Source organism: Lupinus angustifolius, chromosome LG10, assembly GCF_001865875.1.
Source record: "Lupinus angustifolius cultivar Tanjil chromosome LG10, LupAngTanjil_v1.0, whole genome shotgun sequence".
Lineage (NCBI taxonomy): Eukaryota > Viridiplantae > Streptophyta > Magnoliopsida > Fabales > Fabaceae > Lupinus > Lupinus angustifolius.
The window spans coordinates 3,938,379-3,958,498 of NC_032018.1; the positions used below are offsets into that span (position 1 = coordinate 3,938,379).

A 20,120-nucleotide genomic window follows, 5' to 3' on the forward strand; every position below is an offset into this window, starting at 1 on the left:
ATATCTTTTGTGGACAAAGATTTGCTGTCTCAAACCATGTCCTGGACCAATGATATGATACGTTTTCAATAGTCCAAGACATAATTGGGGACCCTATTTTGGATAACAGATGTTTGTCTATCTTTTGCCCTAGTCATGTGAGGTGAACCATAGAAGCCACTTTGTTTATTCCTTCTTGCAATATTGAATTGGTCACAAACATTGCAAGGTACCTTCCTCCTCCATCCATAGTTGTCTGTACTTTTGTTAGTCCAAGTTTTCATAGTCAACCATATGAAACTTGTTGTTAATTACTATTCTTCACAACCTTTCTTTATTGCAGCAAACAATGTTCCTTAAATTGTCTTTGCTGGCTTCTTTGGTGCTTATAATGTTCAAGTTCCTAAATGATGACACAGGAAACAGCACCATCCTTGTCTTCCTTCACATGTCAATGGACTTATGATGTTTTCCTCAGTTTTAGAGGAGAAGATACTCGCCATGAGTTCACAAGTAATCTCTATAATTCTCTGCATCAAAAGGGAATCCAAACTTTCATTGACAATGAAGGGCTTAGAAGAGGGGAAGAAATTACACCTGCACTTCTCAAAGCCATTCAAGAATCCAGGATTGCTATTATTATCTTCTCTAAGAACTATGCTTCCTCAACATATTGTTTGGATGAACTTGTCAAGATCATCCAGTGCTCAAAGGTACAAAGTCGACTGGTTTGGCCTGTTTTTTATGATGTCGATCCATCGCAAGTTCGGAAGCAGAATGGAACTTATGCAGAAGCTTTTGAAAAACATGAGGAAATTTTCGAGGATGACAAGGTAGAACAATGGAAGAAGGCTTTATATCAAGCAGCAAATTTGTCTGGCTGGCATTTCCAACATGGGTAATTCAAACCATCATCCTTTTATATACATGTTATAACCTCTATCTATGTTTTAGGCCTAATGATTTTCATATTAATATGGAAGGAAATAGGAACAGCATATATGAACATTGATGAAGGAAATTTAATGAACAAAAACAATAGTTGTATGTGATTAACTTTGATTGAAGTAAATGAACTAATGTAGAATTCAGTGTTTACATGTATAATGTGCAGGTCTGAACCAGAATATAAGTTTATTGGAAAGATCGTCAAGCAGGTCTCGGAAAAGATCAATCGCATTCCTTTACATGTTGCGGATAATCCAGTTGGGCTAGAGTTTCCGGTGTTAGAAGTGACATCCCTCATAGGACTTGAGTCTAATGTCAATATGGTAGGGATTTATGGTATTGGTGGAATCGGCAAAACAACAATTGCTCGTGCTGTGTATAACTTGATTTCTGATCAATATGAAGGTTTGTGTTTTCTTTCTGACATAAGAGAAAATGCAATTAATAAGCATGGCCTTGTGCAGCTCCAAGAAACACTACTTTCTGAAATACTTGGCGAGAATGACATCAAAGTAGGTGATGTCAATAGAGGAATTCCAATAATAAAAAGGAGGCTTCAACAAAAGAAGATTCTTTTGATTTTAGATGATGTTGATAAAATGGTGCAGTTAAAGGTATTGGCCGGAGGATATGATTGGTTTGGCCGCGGCAGCAAAATCATTATCACAACAAGAGACAAACAATTGCTTGTCACTCATGGGATAACAAGTTTATATGAAGTTAAACATCTAATGGATGAAAAAGCTCTTGAATTGTTTAGTTGGCATGCCTTTAAAAGTAGAAAAGTTGATGCAAGTTATGCGGATATTTCAAACCGTGCTGTTTTATATGCTTGTGGCCTTCCATTGGCTTTGGAAGTGATAGGTTCTCACTTATTTGGTAAAAGTTTACATGAATGTTATTCTGCATTAGATAAGTATGAAAAATTTCCTCATAGAGATATCCATGAAATACTTAAAGTAAGCTTTGATGGTTTGGATGAAGATGAAAAGGGAATTTTCCTTGATATAGCTTGTTTCTTCAATACTTTCAAAATGGACTATGTCAAAGAAATGCTACGCGCTCATAGTTTTCATGCAGAAAATGGCATTCGAGTTTTGGCTGACAAATCTCTCATAAAGATTAGTGATCACGATTGTGTGAGAATGCATGACTTAATTCAAGACATGGGCAGAGAAATCGTAAGGCAAGAATCAGCACTTGATCCGGGAAAACGCAGTAGGCTATGGTTTGATGCAGACATCATTCATGTTTTAGAAGAAAATACGGTATGTTAGAAGTTAGAACCATCTTCAGGACATTTTTCTCTTCCTCCTTTATTTACAATCTTTGTAAGAAATTGGCTTATGTCTGGATTCTTAGTTCCCCTTCATCAGATTCGAATGTTTGATGACGTATATTTATTCCTATTATGCACATTTTGTGGTTAACTAAATTATATTTTGGCCTTGAAAGGGGACTGATAAAATTGAAGTCATAATGCTTGACGAATGCAACAAAGAAGTGCAGTGGAGTGGAAAAGCCTTCAAAAAGATGAAAAACCTTAGGATTCTGATTATTGGAGATGCAATATTTTCTACAGGCCCTCAATATCTACCAAATAGTTTGAGAGTGATAGATTGGAGTTATTATCCATCACCTTCTTTACCACCGACTTTCATTCCGAAAGAACTTATGATACTCAAGCTGCCAGAAAGTTGCCTTCAATTCTTCCAACCACTCAAGGCATACATATACTGGTTTCCAAGTTTCTAATTTTAGTATTTCCACTTATTAATTCATATCTTTGACTTATTTTCTGTTTTCATGCAGAAGTTTGAACTCTTGTGGTTAATAAATTTTGAAGATTGCAAATTCTTAACTGAACTACCTAGCTTACGTGAAGCACCACTCCTAAGGCGTCTGTGTCTCGACAATTGCACTAAGCTACTTAGAATTGATGAGTCAGTTGGTTTTCTTGATAATCTCTTTTACTTGAGTGCTAAAGGATGCACTCAGCTAGAAATTCTGGTACCCTGCATCAAGTTGAAAGCACTCGAGGTTCTGGATCTTGCATGGTGCTCAAGTCTTAAGTGCTTCCCCGAAGTATTGGAAAAGATGGATAAAATAAGAGTTATTCATTTAGATGATACTGACATAAACAAGTTGCCATTTTCAATTGGAAATTTGGTTGGACTTGAACGCTTGTACCTTAGGGGATGTAAGTTGTTGAAGCAGCTACCTAATACTATCCACTCATTGCCTAAAGTTGAAGTGATAGTAGGTTATCCGAGTAAACGATTTCGGTTTTTCGATAAAGAAAAAGTTTGCTCGGAATCAGAAATATCTCCAACAGCCATGGTTGTTTATAATAGAGGCCAAGGTTTCACCCACCTAGATGTATATTCTGAGTGCTTAAGCAGCAACATTTTCATCCAATTATGTACTCCAAATAGGCTTCAGGATCCTCATTCTGAGTTGTTGTTCGAAGCGCTTAATAGGAACACTGTCACAACTGAGATGGAAGAATCAATACATTTCTGGTTTCTGAAAAAATTCCCTAAGATAACTCTATGTTGTGCTAGAGAACCTGACACATATGTAAATGATAATCTGGTTTTATATTTCAAGTTGAATGTAGTCATCAATGGCACTACACAATTCAGTTCTTCATGTACCTACATTAATACAGGGGACCCTATATATTTGACCCAAGTATTTTTGTGTGATCTAGAATGCAAATCAGAGGGGGTATTTTCAGAGCATGAGTGGAATCAAGTTGAGATTTTTTGTGAGTTTGAGTACCCCAAACCATGTGATTATGAAAGAGAAATGACAGCAGAGTTAAGGAACATAAAAGGATGTGTACAGACCAACATTTATGTAGACAAGGAAGGAAACTGCATGGAGAATATTAAATTCAATAATCCTATGATTGATGAACCTCTCTCTTTCTCTTTCTCTTCCTCTTCTGAATGTATTGAATCTCCCTTGTCCTTCTTTTAGTGTTTTCCTGATGCTAATGTATTCACCACCTAGAAACAACCTTTCTGCTTGCGGCGGGGCAAGACTACTTAGTACTTACAAGCTCATGCATTAAGCCGGTTTTTTTTTTATGTATTCACCCGTGTTATTGGATAAGCATGGTAAATTGAGGATTTTCCCCTTACTATTTTTATTGAATATTGGCTAAAAGAAAAAGATAATGAAAAGACTTTCTTGAGTCAAACTAAAAAGAAGTGGCTAAAGATCATCTTGAAGAAAGAGAGAATTTCTAGCAAAGTAAAAAGAAGTAGCTATGGTGAAACCAACATTAATGTTCTTTTCCCTTTGGCCACATAATCTTCAAGAGTTTTGACTATAAATAGGAGTGTTCCATGTCATTGTAAGACATACCAAATACTTAGCTTAGTACATATTCTCTCTTCTTGTTCTTTTGTTCTAATTGTGTGAGAAATACTTGAGTGAGAGTGAAATTGGGTGTACTTGGGTTTTGGGAAGTGGGTGAAATACTTGTAGTTCTCTTTTATCATAGTGGAATAATCATTGTTACTCTTCAGCTGTGGACATAGGAAAATTGCCGCACCACATTAAATTCTCGGTGTCATTTTCTCTATTATATTTTCTTCATGGGTCTTCCGCTCCAACAAACTGGTATCAGAGCTCGTAGAGCTCTTACATGCTAAGCCATATGATCTAAAATAAAATTCTTAGTATGCTCTATGTTCGCAACATTTTTGATCTTATCCATATTGTTCTTGTTATTAGAAAAGTATAATAATGTGAAAGTGCATGTCTAAGAAAGTTTTGTCTTGGGAAAGACCTGGTATTTAAGCATGTCTGTTAAGACCCACCTCTCTTTCCTAGGAACTTTCCTGGTGTATGTTCACAGACTACGATATTATTCCGGTATACGCTTATCATGGCGAGTGCTAAATTTGCTTTGGAGAAATTTAATGGAGAAAATGGTTTCAACCTCTGGAGATTAAAGATGAAAGTTCTACTAGTTCATTAAGGCTTGGGCAAAGCCTTGGAAGGTAGAAACAAGTTACCAGAGAGTCTGACCGATGACGAGAAGGATGAAAACTTGGAAAAAGCACATAATGCAATTTTGTTGTGCTTGAGATATGAAGTTCTACGAGAAGTGTCAGATGAAACCACAACTGCTTCATTATGGTTGAAGCTGGAAAGCCTGTACATGACGAAGTTACTCACCAATAGGCTATATTTGAAGAAAAGAATATATACTCTTCAAATGCAGGAAGAAAAGAATATAAAAGATCATCTGGATGAATTTAAGAAAATTATTCTTGATCTAAAGAATATTGATGTTAAAATTGAAGATGATGACCAAACAATTCTTCTACTATGTTCCCTTCCAAGTTTTTATGAGCACTTCATCGACACTACGATGTATGGTCGAGAAGATCTGACATTGGACGAAGTAAAGGCGGCGTTGCACTCGAAAGAATTGAAGAAAAGAGTATCAGATTCGAGATCTGAAGACTCGGGTGATAGTCTTTTTGCTTGAAGAAGAACAAAGAGGCGAAATCAATTTGGTGAAAGAGAGAAATCTAGGTCCAAGTCTAAAGCAAAACCTAGAAAGTATAAATGCTTTCATTGTCACAAGGAGGGGCACATAAAAAAGAATTGTTAGAGCGCAAAGGCAAGAAAAAGATTTAAAAATATGGAGATGCAGCCGTAGCAAATGGATATGATAGTGTAAATGCACTAATAGTCTCAGAGCACGACTCCAAAGATGAATGAATACTTGATTTTGGATGCTCCTATCACATGTGTCCCATTAAGGATTGGTTTTCTACTTACCAACCCTTAGATGGAGGCAAGGTCCTTTTGGGAAATAATGCTCCTTGCAAGGTCATTGGCATCGACACAATTAGAATCAAGATGTTCAACAGAATCGTAAGACGTTGATAGATGTAAGGCATGTTCCAAAATTGAAGAAAAATCTGATTTCCTTGGGAACACTAGATTCAAAATGTTATAGCTACAAAGGTGAAGATGAAACTATAAGAATATCTAAAGGCGCTATGGTTGTAATGAAAGGAAAGAAAAAATAGTCTATATATGTTGCAAGGAAACAGAATCACGGGTGTTGCTGTTGTCTCCTCAACATTTGATTCTGATGTCAAACTATGGCATCTAAGAATGAGTCATGTCACTGAAAGTGGTCTAGCCGAGTTGGCCAAACAAGGATTACTATGCGGTCAACAAGTCGGGAAGGTAGACTTTTGTGAACAGTGTGTTTTCGGAAAGCAATGTCAGATAAAATTCAATGCTATAGTTCATCGAACAAGAGGCACATTGGATTATATACATTTTGACTTGTGGGGTCCTTCTCAAGTACCTTCTCATGGTGGTAGCAAATACATGTTAATATTCATTGATGACTATTCAAGGAAGGTGTGGATTTTCATTTTGAAACACAAAAGTGAAACATTTGTCAAGTTCAAACAGTAGAAAACCTTGATTGTAAAGCAAACCGGGAGAAAGATCAAAAGACTGAGAATTGACAATGGTCTAGAATTCTGTAGCAGAGAATTCGAAATTTTTTTTGCAAGGATCATGGTATTGTGAGACATTATACTATGAAGCACACTCCAAAACAAAATGGACTTGCAGAAAGAATGAACAGAACCTTACTTGAAAGGACAAGATGTATGTTGTCAAATGCTAAATTGCCAAAAGAATTTTGGGCGGAAGCTGTCAGTACAGCTTGTTATTTGATCAACAGATATTCATCGATGACCATTGGTTTTAAAACTCCGAAAGAGATGTGGTCGGATATTCCACCAAATAATGAAAATCTGAGGATATTTGATTGTCTTGCATATGCTCATAACAAATAAAGAAAACTTGATTCAAGAGCATTGAAATACATTTTTCTTGGATATCCTGATGGTATGAAAGGATATAAGTTATGGTGGCCAGAGAAAAGAAAGTGTATTATTAATAGATATGTTACTTTTAATGAAGCTGGAATGCTAAAGCCTCATACAAAGTCATCAAGTGAAAATAAAGATCCAAATATCTTGGAGAAGATAGAGTTTGAGGTGGAACCAACAAAAGAAAAGACATTTGATCAAGAAGAAGAAGTCCATAATGCATGTGCTGATACTGATATATCTCAATTACAACATTATCAGTTGACTAGGGACAGGAAAAGGAGACATATAAAACCTCCAGAAAAGTATGGCTATGCTGATCTGGTGCCATACGCTCTAAATATTGCTGATGATATCAGTAATTATGAAAATCATATGAAGAAGCTATCAACAATAAAGAAGCTTCCAAATGGATTTCTGCCATGACAGAGGAAATTGACTCTCTTCATAAGAATCATACTTGGGTTCTTGTGAAGCAGCCGAAGGCTCAAGAGATTGTTGGATGCAAACGAGTCTTTAAGTAGAAGGAAGGAATCAATAGGGTTGAAGATGCAAGATTCAAGACGAGATTAGTGGCCAAAGGTTTTACACAAAGAGAAGACATTAATTCCTATGAAGTTTTTTCTCATGTGATAAAACATAGCTCTATTCGCATCCTACTTGCAATTGTAGCTCATTTTGATCTAAAACTTGAGCAATTAAATGCCAAAATGACATTCTTGCATGGTGAGTTGGATGAACAAATATATATGAAACAACCTGAAGGATTTGAAGTTCAAGGGATGAAAGATCATGTTTGCTTGTTGAAAAAATCTTTATATTACCTAAAGCAATCTTCCAGACAATGGTATCGACAATTTGACACTTTCATGCTTCCAAAAGTGAACATGATAGTTACGTCTACTACAAGAAGCTTGTAAATAAGTCATTCATATATTTGCTTTTATATGTTGATGACATGTTGATCGCATGTAAGAACATGTCAGAAATTAGAAACTTGAAAGCTCAATTGAGCTTAGAGTTTGAAATGAAGGACTTAGGAGCTGGAAAGAAAATTCTGGGAATGGAGATTCAGAGTGATAGAAAAGAAGGGACACTCTTTCTATCACAAAAGAAGTACATTGAGAAAGTGTTGGAACGCTTTGGCATGCAAAATGCTAAATCAATCACTACTTCATTGGCGACTCATTTCAAACTTTCAATGACCTTGTGTCCACAAACTGAGAATGAAAAAATGAGATGTCAAGTGTATCTTATGCTAGTGTGGTTGGCAGTCTCATGTATGCCATGGTATGCACTAGACCAGATATTGATCATGCAGTAAGTGTGGTAAGCAGATGTATGACAAATCTTAGTAAAGTTCACTGGAAGGTTGTGAATATGCGCTACCTGAAAGGTACCACAAATATAGGGCTTTCGTATGGTAAAGTCAAAGATGTTGGAAACAAGATCACTGGATATGTTGACTCGGATTATGCTGGAAATGTAGATAAGCAAAGATCGCTCACCGGATATGTCTTTACACTGTGTGATTGTACTATTAGTTGGAAAGCAACACTACAATCAATTGTTGCTTTGTCTACAACTGAAGCAGAGTACATCACAATGACATAAGCTGTAAAGGAAACCATTTGAGAGAAAGGTCTAATTGAAGAGTTGGGTATACAACTCGAAGAAACAACCATCTATTGTGATAGTCAAAGTGCTATACATCTGACAAAAAATCCAATGTATCATGAAAGAACTAAGCATATTGATGTTAGGATGCACTTTATCAGAGACATAATGAAGAGAGGAGTTGTTAGAGTGGAGAAAATATCCACTGTAGATAGTCCGGTGGACATGACGACGAAACCAGTTCCAACTACCAAGTTCAGACATTGTCTGGACTTGATTAATATTCAGGATCTCTAGTGAACATGAAGAAGAGTAGCAGGAGAATAACTATGATAGTCTTTTAGCCAAAGTGTAGATTTATTGAATATTGGCTAAAGAAAATGAGAAAAATACTTTCTTGAGTCAAACAAAAAAGAAGTAGCTAAAGATCATCTTAAAGAAAGAGAGAATTTTTAGTCAAGTAAAAAAAAGTGGCTATTGTGAAATCAACATTAATGTTCTTTTCCATTTGGCCACATAATCTTCAAGAGCTTTGACTATAAATAGGAGTGTTTCATGCCACTGTAAGACACACCAAATACTTAGCTTAGTGTATATTCTCTCTTCTTGTTCTTTTGTTCTAATTGTGTGAGAAATACTTGAGTGAGAGTGAAATTGGGTATACTTGGGTTTTGGGAAGTGAGTGAGACACTTGTAGTTCTCTTTTATCATAATGGAATAATCATTGTTGCTTTTCAGCTGTGGACGTAGACAAACTGCCCAACCACATTAAATTCTCCGTGTCATTTTCTCTATTATATTTTCTTTGCGGGTCTTCCATTCCATCAATTTTGTGTCAAGATAATCCTTAGGAATAACATGTTTATGTTTCTTATACTATTAGTTTATTTCTTTTCCGGGTGTAGAAGATTTCTATTAATTGAAGTCTACCAAATTCAATTTGTATGCTTTCCAAAAATCATTAATTTCCTTCAATCATATCCAACAACTGCAAACTTCAATACAAAAAAAGTGTGGGGAAGATACACATGAGAATGAATCAAATATTTCGGCTTTACTAGTTTGTCATAGCAGAAAAATTGCCAATAACATGGTCAACAATCCTTTGTATTGTATTGGTTAAATTCTGCATCATATGGATAACTTCTAAGTCAAAAGTACTTATCCTTTCTTGCTCATGTCATTCTTATTAAATGCTTATAGTCTTAGGTCACAAAAACCCAAAACCGCCATATTCAATTCTAAATCTTTGTTAGTTCATGGTACTCTCTTCTTTAGTACCGGAGATGAATTTGATTTCTTGATCAGACCATATTAAATGTTCTAGCTATTTTTTTGTCCATCTAAATCCTATTACATAAAATGCTCAAGTTATTACAAAAAGTTAAATGATTATTTCAAAAGGGAGAAAGTAATTGCATCTAGAGGGAAGGAACCATAAGAGCATAACAAACTATCATGACTCATAAACAAAAGTTTGAATACATATCAACCCAGAGTTTAATAAAAATGGTAGCAGAATATACATAAAATTAACACACTTTCTTGTGGAAGTGAACACACTTTCTTCTACTTTTCTTATAAGGAAAGTTGAACTTATTAACTCAAGAAGAAATGAAGAACATCAACAAGAAAAGTGGAGTCTATCAAATTATACCCTATCTATAGTAGCCTGCATGGCTTCTTTAGCAAGTCCATTCTACATCACATTACCTTTCCTAGAAGGAAAATTTTAAAAATTAGAGGCTGAAATATTAATTGAAGGAATTAATACTTATGCGTTGATACAAGGATTTTTAAATGGTCAATAAATCATATATTATTCATATATATTACTTTTATGTAAGAGTCCATAATAGATAACATGCGATACATCTTCAACATATGAGTACAGCTCATCAATGAGTTATTATTACAATAACTCTCAATCACAATTAAGGTTGCCCCAACTATTGTCTTTAACTCACTTAAAGAACCAATGAATCTTCTACATAATATGTTAATTTGAAGATTCAAAGTCACATAGCAGCAACCAGATTTTGATGATGAATTCAAATTTTAATAACAGCAACACCGTCACATTAATTGCTGCCATATCAAACGAGAGAAGCAACCCAACTTAGCTTGTAACACACTCAATCGGTGGATGACTCCAATATTCAAAGTCAAGAAGAAATGGAAGAAAAGTAATGAAACATGTGATGGCTACCTCTTATATATTTAACTAAAAATACGGATTGAGTAGAAGGTAAGTTACATGAAGTTATATGGGGTAGTCCTACATATGTACGTGGAGTATCTCTTCATCCTTTTAAGTTCACCATGTTTAGGTTGACCCATCGGCTTTCATACCACTTATTGAACCTATCTGCAACTCGGAGCCTTCAACCATTATGGGCTTCCATTATTAGCAGAATCTAGGAAGAGTGATGAGATACAAGTGACATATTATACCTTGAATCAAAACTTTAAGAATAGTTTCATGAGTCTTTTTTATTTATAAAGTATTTTACTCATAGTCTAATTTCCAATGTGAAACTAAACTTTACAATTAAATATACTCAACCGGACAAAAATATGTTTGATCTTGTTTACTATTTTTAGGTTATGGATTTGTTGGGATATGTACTCCATGGAGAAAAATTCTCAATTTCTAAAAAGATAGTAAAATGAGTAGTTCAACATCTATTTATAACATTTTCGAAATAATGAGGTAAGCTCCATAGACTTACTTCCCAACAAGATCATTGCCGTATAGAGTTGAGGCAATTTGTCTCAAATTAAGGATTGAAGTCATTCAGATTCAATAATCATTGATTGTTTGATATATCATTTTATAATTTAGTTCAGAATTTTGGATTCCTACTAGTGTGAGAGGATTGTGGTTAAGGAAAAAGTTAAACATGCTATTGATTGAAATGAAAGACAATGAGATAAAAAAGAAAGCAAAAAAAAAGATGGTTTTAATAGAGGTAGAAGGGATTTAAAGAAGAAGAAAAAACAATTGACTTACTTATGGAATGCTATTGAGGAAAGAAGGTAGTTTGGTAAGACAAAAATCAAAACTAAAATGAATGACAGGAAAAGATGCAAATAGTCATTAGTGCTTCCATGTATCTCTCTTAGTTAAACAAAATAAATTTTTGGCTCTTCAGATGCAAGATTAGTTGTTCGATTATTTATTACATCAAACAAGAGGTATAAGCCATTTTTATAGTGACATGTTCTGTGAAAAAACTTGGGTATATGCCTCTTTTGAAATACAATAAATATGATGATCCATTAAATTAATTACTTTTTTTACTTGTCTCTTTGTAATTAATCATTAATTTCTTTCAAATACTTATGTCAAGACTATTAGATGTAAATAAGTGTAAAATTGATAATTAATACTCAAATGTAACAAATAAATAACAATAGAAGATTTCTTCAAATGGGACAAATAAATGGTAACGATGGAGTATTTATTAATATGCTTCATACTTAGATGACAAAATGCTTCATATTTAGCAGCATTTTTTGATGAAGATATTGTCCCACCGAGTGTAGTATGTGCATTAATCAAATCTCATCAATGGTGGGATTTGGTTGGTTTGAGACATGAGCACATGAATTTTTTTGGGAAAATGATCTTTATTCTTAATCATTAAAATGTTGTAATTGATAAGTATAGTCACCCTTGAATATAATGAAATGTAGAAGCACTTCAGCTAGATGGAAAGACCGATTATATATGTTTCATATTTTTATTATAATAGCTAATGGCAAGGAATTTAATGTTATTGTTGTTGTGTAAACATTAGTATTAGTAGTGCATGGATCCTTGTCATTGCATGAACTTTCACAACGTCATTTTTTATTGTGACTTGCAGCAACCTTTTTTTGCTGGGGAAAACGCTTTTCCTAGAAACTTCAACATTTTGGTAGAGACAATGTCACTACAAAAGAAATTAGAAGATTTTTACATTGAAATTCTGGCCTAAATACTTGATAAAGGTCAATTTTGTAATAGTGATACAATAATTAAATACTTGATAAAACAATATCAAGACACCCTCGTCTAGAAAGAAAAGACTAATGTATCTTAATTTTATGTCTTTTCTCTTCTTTAATTTTCGATGTTGGATTTGTTTTGGAGCTTTAGATCTTTTTCATGTCTCGGTTCAATAAAGACGTATAAAAACAAATCAAAAGTAGATATAATGCACGGGTGCACCATTTATATTCGAATTTGGATATGTGCCATTTACTATTTGAAATTGATCTTAATAAAGTAAAAAGGTTGACTTATCACAATCAGATTTCACTCAATTACTTCCATTTTATAAAACTTGTATAGCTGGGAGATATATGAAACACATCATATTCGATGACAAATTTATTTATATTTTTTGATACTATTATGTAAGACTAAATTTTAATTAATATTAAATTTGTAATATATTGTCCAGGCAAGTGTGTCTCTTATCATGCCTTTCCTAATAGTTGTAAAATCCCTTAATCCTAAAATCGTAAGTGGTTTGAATAAAGGGCGGGGCTAATAACCGTCCTAAATGCCTAGTTATACTTAATTTTAATCAATCATAATTTTGTAAAATAAAAAAACAAAATTTATGATTAGTTGGTAAGATTTTGAATAGAGAATTTGGAGTGTCAATAGCAACACTCTTAAATAATAAGTAATGATTTGTATTCTTATTTTATTTCCTAACAAATTTCACTTACAACAAATACTTGATGTTAAAGCTTTTCTTAATGAAGTAGTATTCTTTACTCAAAATTAGTTTCAATATCTTAAAAAAAGTTAAGAGCACAAACATTTTATGTTAAAACTTTTCTTAATTCAGCCATATTATCAATGTTAATGAATTTGGTATATAATAATAATTTTATGCTTTTTTAATGACTTATGTAGTGTTACCCATACCTTTAACTTCAGAATTATCTCTGATGACATATATGGTTTTGAGAAAAAAATGTATGCACATAAGTTAGAGTATGTCTTTTATATACTATTATTATATTATTCATTATTTATTATTTATGTTTAATTATCATTAATTTTTTTAAAAATTAATATAATTGAACAATAAATAATATATTGATCATATATAAATATCTATACTAAGAGTGTATATATATTATAGTCAACCTAGATATTACATTCAAGTTAGATACGTATGTAAGAAAATAAAGTGATGTAAGGTTGAGGATCTAGAGTATGATAGACTCCAATTAAGCCCAGTGGGCACGCTGGTCCATTGTGACAAACCAAACCTCACTTCCACTTTGTGCACTATAAATTGCAATGACAATATTCCTAGCTAGTTCACAAAGCTGCTATCTATCTCTAATTATTCATTACTCATTCTATGAATAAGAGTAAGCTATAAGCCACCGCCAAGCTACCCTTGTTTTTTCCTTTGCTTCCTATCTTATTCATCTTCTCATTACACTTTTCTACTCCAGCTTGGTGCATTTGCTTACATAAAAGTTCATTAGATAGCAGCTTCAAATTCCAATAAATTTCCCACGCATATAGAATATTTGTAGTTTATTGTACAAGTATACTACATGGCTCTTCAATATTCATCATTAGGTTGGAGTTGTAGGTTGTATATGGTGACAGGAATCGCATTCCTCCTTGTGATATTGGATAACTCAAGTACTTCTTCTGCTCGGTTATTGTTGAATAGAACCATGGTCATGTCCAAAGAACATGTTAGGAGAAATCTGCTTGATAATGGAATTGGTCATACACCTCCCATGGGGTAAGTCTCCTTTATCTTTCTTTCTTTCCATCAAACTTTGTTGATTCCTCTCTTATTTATTAAGATAAGTTCCAAAATAGTAATATTGTTTAAGCATTGCTTATAAGACTTGGGGAATGCTCATAGGCATGTAAGCTGGTATTTAGAATGAGTTAAGTCTAATCATTCTAATGTAGTATTAAAGCCCCGATGCGAATGTTCAATCTTTTAAATTTCATATTCCAAATATCAAATACTAATATGAAGAGTGTCTTGAAATAAGTCTCATGTGGATGAGATATAACTGAACAATTACTTTAAGGCTTAATTAAGTTTGGTACAACTATTCATATATTCAGTAGTTAATAGTAATATTAAAATTATTTGATGTTTTTATAACCAAAAAATTAATGAGTGATGCATAAAGTCACACTTTTATGGGACAAGGGAAATATAATAATATACTATAATAATATAATAATGTGCCGAATCCTGATTTGATTAATTTACAAGAATGGATGAACAATTTCTCCACATATTGATGGCACCGTCAAGTTCCAATATATGAGTGCCATTCCAAGCTAAGTTATTCTATGGCTGGTTGGTGGTGGTGGCAATTTTGTCTTGTACTAATTTATTAGTAAGGAGTAAAGATAATACCATGCATAAGTAAGTGTTACAAAATAACAAACAAATGATAATATATTATGACACTAAAAACTTAAAATATAAAGAGAAACAAAAACACCATCATTATTCATTATCAATTGATTCTTTTTTTTTTAGTGTTGTGGGTTTTTTCTTTGCTTGTTAGACTTCACCGACATATCATGGCTGAGAGAAAAGGATATGCGTGGATTTATAGCAAGTTTACAACAAGAGTAGGTCCAGGCTAGAATCCATGATTTGATATTATACCTAAGGCACTCATAGGGAATAAAATAATCATAGGTTGGTTCATTGTTGCACCATTATATATTGTCTTCACTTACCACGTTCCAAGAGTCATGTTTTTTAATATTATTTTAGGTTATATTTACAAATTGAATTTCGGAGGGAAAATAGAAAAAAGAAAAGTCTTTTAAGTTATATCATAAATATATTTTATGTCTCACAAGTTTTTTCTTTTCATTTATCTCTTCCAAAATTCAAAGTTTGGGCTTTGAAAAAGGTGATTCTTTATAAACGATGAAATGATTTATATAAAATAAAATATGTTGTTGTGTTTGGGTATAAGCTTTTAGAAGTGATTTTAATCTAAAAATGACTTTGCTAGAGAGAAGTGATTAATAAATTGAACACGTAAGTCTTATATTTCTGTCGTTTTTTTTATTCATGGCACATTTTTTCTTAGGTTGTTCACATACTTATTGCGTTCTTTAATTCTGTATATGAGTCTTTGGCCTAATGTTCACTAACTATATAGATTTGACGTTTTCCAGAAAATGTATTAATCTGTGTTGTATTAGTTTTCTCTTTTCATTATTAAGAAATATCTATTGGCATATTGTAAGCAGACAATAAATCGCAACGGCCAATAAGTTGTTCTCGTTAATTTTCATTAAAAAAATATAATCTAAGAGGAATAACCTAACTAATTCATGATATTTAGAACTATAGCCTGTATTTGGGTAGCGAAAAAAATAAGAGTAATTATATTCAGTGTCTTGCCAATATAAAAACAATCCATATTTTATTTAGTTAATATTTTTTAAAATTCATATAAAAAAACAAGTATCAAGCTCCTCCAAAATGAGTTTTTCTTTACAATATTTACTAACATTTTGGGTCTCGTGCGTGGTAGTTGCTTTGAATATATCAATTAGACCAGGTTCAAAAGTCAAAACTTCAAATGCCAGGAGATAGAGATCACTTGTCCCTAATTATGTCACATTTCCTGTCTCAAGTCAATCATATATTGACACGTGAATAAAAGAATATTTTTAAAAAAAAAAATTGATAAAAAGTAGTATTCTGATTGGTTTGGTACATAGAATGGGACATAGTTTAGGATAGATGATCCCAATCCCAAATGCTAGTACCAACCAAAAGTAATATACTTTTTTTATTAAAAAATGTTATTTTCAATTTACAATAACTCTCAAGTTTACTAGTATGTATTTAATGACCAAATTTTAATGATAATAATCAGATGGAATAGCTGGAACCATTTTGGCTGTAATATCAATGAAGAAATAATTCGAGAAACAGGTAAGTTCACTGTCATAGGAACATTAAATATATTGAGAATAGAATAAATATTGTATTTTAGTTAATACATCATATATGTTTTCTGTTATATATCTCTTCAATGTTACAGCTGATGCAATGGTGTCAACGGGCCTTGCTGCTCTTGGTTACCAATATATTAATATAGGTAGGACCCCATTTTGTCCTTATTTTATATAAATACAAAATTATCCATGTTTATTCATAAGAAAATAGTATTAATATAGTTTTTCTACCTTTTTTAGATGATTGTTGGGGTGAACTTAATCGAGACTCAGAGGTAATTATCGTTATTATTTTAAACCTATTAAAAATCACGTTATATTAACAAATTGAATCATTTATTGATCAAAACAAAAGTTTTGGACAACACAATATACAACAATCTTATTCACTAACATAATATAATTTCAACTACTTATATAAGAAATTGAAGTTACTTTATAGTGTTTTCTATATATATATAAAAGAGTTTAAACAGTCTGAGTTAGAATGCAATAAATAATATAAGAATTTGGTTGTTTTTGTAATGTTGGTATTTTGTTTAAAATTTAGAATGCAAGTTTACAATTTCCCCTAGTAAAATGCAGATCTATAATATAAAGATTATAATATTAAGTTTGCATGATAATTACGTTTGAGAAATTTAATATGGTGGCAGGGAAATATGGTAGCCAAAGCTTCAACATTCCCTTCAGGAATGAAGGCTCTAGCTGATTATGTTCATAGCAAAGGTTTAAAGTTAGGGATATATTCTGATGCTGGGTAGGTATCACACATTAAACTTCAACTTTGACCTTTAGCATGTCCATGATTATTCAACCATTACTGATCTTTTCCAATTTTTGATGCAGAAATCTAACATGCAGTCAACAAATGCCTGGATCATTAGGACATGAGGACCAAGATGCAAAAACATTTGCTTCATGGGTAACATGCTGTTATTATTATATTATTTCATAGTCATTTTGCCTTCATATAAACAAGGTTATAACTTATAATATATCTTGTATAATTTTAAATAACTTATGTTTGTTTAAATGTTACTTTAGGGGATTGATTATTTGAAGTATGATAATTGTGCCAATAATGGTATAAGCCCCAAAGAAAGGTATTTGTGACCTTAAAATGCATATAAGCAAAACTACATGCTTTAAAAATCCAGGAATTTTTCATGCAATTTGTTAAACAGGTACCCACCAATGAGTGAAGCTTTATTAAACACTGGCAGGCCAATCTTCTTCTCTTTGTGTGAATGGTGAGTCAAATTACAATGATAAAGTTCACCAATTCTTTTAGGCATTTTTAAATTTTAATGATTAATTGATTTCTCTAATAAAGGGGACAAGAAGATCCAGCAACTTGGGGCAAAAGTGTGGGAAATAGTTGGAGAACAACAGGAGATATTGAAGATAACTGGGATAGGTGAGCATGAACGATAGATGGCCAAAGCTAACATGCGAACACCAACTGTTGGATCATATGCCTAGAAATCTTAGCCGTTAATTTTTAATTGATAACTGGGTAGAAATCTCATGCATGGAAGTCGTGAAAGACATCCACGACTTCTGTGCGTGTGAAAATAAAGTGATGCATGAAAGTCGTGAAAAACACCCACACTTTATTGGACTATGTTCTTTGAATCACATTCACACTTTATTGAACACTTACTAAGACATTGTTTATGGAGAGGCTTGTTTTGACCCAACTTGATAGAGTTAGGAAATCAATCACTTCTGTGGAGTAAATTTTCTTACAATGCATTATTCTGTTACTTTTTTTTTCATTTTGGTCATGGGAAACTTATGCTTCTTTCTCCACAGTATGACTTCTCGTGCAGATATTAATGACCAATGGGCTTCATATGCTGGACCTGGAGGATGGAATGGTAACTACTAAGTACTAACTATTTACTAGTGTTCATGTTGAAAATATAATTGTAAGGGAGATGTGAATGAAAATGTCATTTTTTAGAAATAGATCACCAAAGTGAATTTAAGTAGAAAAGACACTTAGACCTTATGCCTTAACGTCTTGAATTAGAATGTGGTGTTAAGCTAATATATCTCAATACTGAAATAAACTAATTCAGTCCATGTATAGTTTTTCTTTATTAACTAATTTGGTGCATGTCTAGTTTTTCTTTATTGTATCATATTGAAGAAATTGAAGTTCACATTCAGATCCTGACATGCTTGAAGTTGGAAATGGAGGCATGACCACAGAAGAATATCGTGCCCATTTCAGCATATGGGCATTAGCTAAGGTACCCAGAAAGTTGAAACAAAATTTTCAATACTTGATTTGTAGACTTTGCCATATATGATATAACATAATGTCCTTGAGGGACAAAAGTGTTTTGACTATTAAGTATTTTTCTTTTGTATATGTAGGCTCCTTTATTGATTGGTTGTGACATTAGAACACTGGATGTCACCACACAGGAATTGCTAAACAACTCAGAAGTTATTGCAGTAAATCAAGGCAAGAACATATGGGAAAAAACCAGATATCTTTCTTTAATAAATAATGCTTTTAAAACTATTAACCTTGTGCTATTGCAGATAACCTAGGAGTTCAAGGAAAGAAGGTTAAAAGTATGGATGGTTTGGAGGTAAGATTCTCTTCTTCTTCTCTTATATAATACTACTCCATGCTTCATAGAACTGCACAACTATGATATTTGCACCAACCTAGTTTTCAAGTGCATTTATCATCATATCATAAAAATTGAAGTAGATACTAACAAATGTACCCTTGAAGTTATATTCTTATGTAATGTCAAAATTATCAACCAAGGTTCTTAAAGAAAGTAAATGTTGCAGGTTTGGGCAGGTCCTCTCAGTGATAACAAAGTAGCAGTGGTCATATGGAATAGAAATTCATACACTGCAACAGTAACTGCATCTTTTTCTGACATAGGCCTAGAATCAGGAACTTCAGTTGATGCAAGAGATTTATGGGATGTAAGAATGAAATACATAGTCAATTTGACTTGTTTTGCTTAATATGTTCTTAACAATCACATCATTTAAGATACCTATGGTTTTTTACTATTAATCATACTGAACTTTGCAGCATTCAACACAATCATCAGTTTCTGGAGAAATCTCTGCTCAGTTAGATTCACATGCTTGTAAGATGTATGTTCTGACACGTAACTAAGTCCTTAGTGTTTAGAGGCAGAGGAGGAGATAATAAACAACAGAAGCAAAGTCCCACATTGTCAACCAATACACTTATCTGTCATAGAAAACATAGGAACAAATGTAATAATGTATAAGTTATATTTCTCTTCAGGTTTTCATTTTAATTTACACTTTAGGTATATAGGTACACTTGATTTCAGTACAATAAATAAGCCTTTCAAATCTATAGTGTTTGTTAACAGAGCATGATGCTCAAAAGGAAATCAAATAAATACAATATCTTTTAGGTTATATATTTGACATTTTTATCTTTTAAGGTATATGCAAATTTGAATAGATTTATACGTTTACTTTTTACATTGGCTGGCATTTTTCAGTTGCTTGGAATTTTGTAAACATTATTATAAATCAAAACTGAAGAACAAATAAAGTGTTAGTCTAGTGGAGTCTTATCTCATATATATCCTATTAGGTCAAATATTCAATCGGTAAACTATTCTATATGATGAGCTGATTTATAGCTTGCATAAAAGTATGCGAAAAAATGTATTAAAAAAACAAAA

At 32.7% G+C, this 20,120-nt stretch overlaps 2 protein-coding genes across 3 annotated transcripts; both read left to right on the forward strand.

Annotated features, from left to right (window-relative positions):
• LOC109358890 (TMV resistance protein N-like) lies at positions 198–4,008 on the forward strand. Its single transcript, XM_019603374.1, has 4 exons — positions 198–877; positions 1,094–2,195; positions 2,383–2,652; positions 2,740–4,008. Exons 1-4 carry the CDS (start codon positions 387–389, stop codon positions 3,910–3,912), a joined length of 3,036 nt encoding a protein of 1,011 aa, XP_019458919.1. The 5' UTR covers positions 198–386; the 3' UTR covers positions 3,913–4,008.
• Positions 13,741–19,810, forward strand: LOC109358516 (alpha-galactosidase-like). 2 transcript variants are annotated; one of them, XM_019602793.1, is made up of 15 exons: positions 13,741–14,200; positions 16,332–16,390; positions 16,500–16,556; positions 16,654–16,688; positions 17,070–17,173; positions 17,263–17,338; positions 17,461–17,519; positions 17,601–17,666; positions 17,750–17,833; positions 18,232–18,296; positions 18,592–18,674; positions 18,802–18,892; positions 18,973–19,022; positions 19,234–19,374; positions 19,487–19,810. In XM_019602793.1, exons 1-15 carry the CDS (start codon positions 14,004–14,006, stop codon positions 19,571–19,573), a joined length of 1,254 nt encoding a protein of 417 aa, XP_019458338.1. In that variant the 5' UTR covers positions 13,741–14,003; the 3' UTR covers positions 19,574–19,810. The 2 variants fall into 2 exon arrangements, with proteins under 2 accessions (XP_019458338.1, XP_019458339.1); XM_019602794.1 differs by having other exon boundaries at positions 16,654–16,684; positions 17,066–17,173.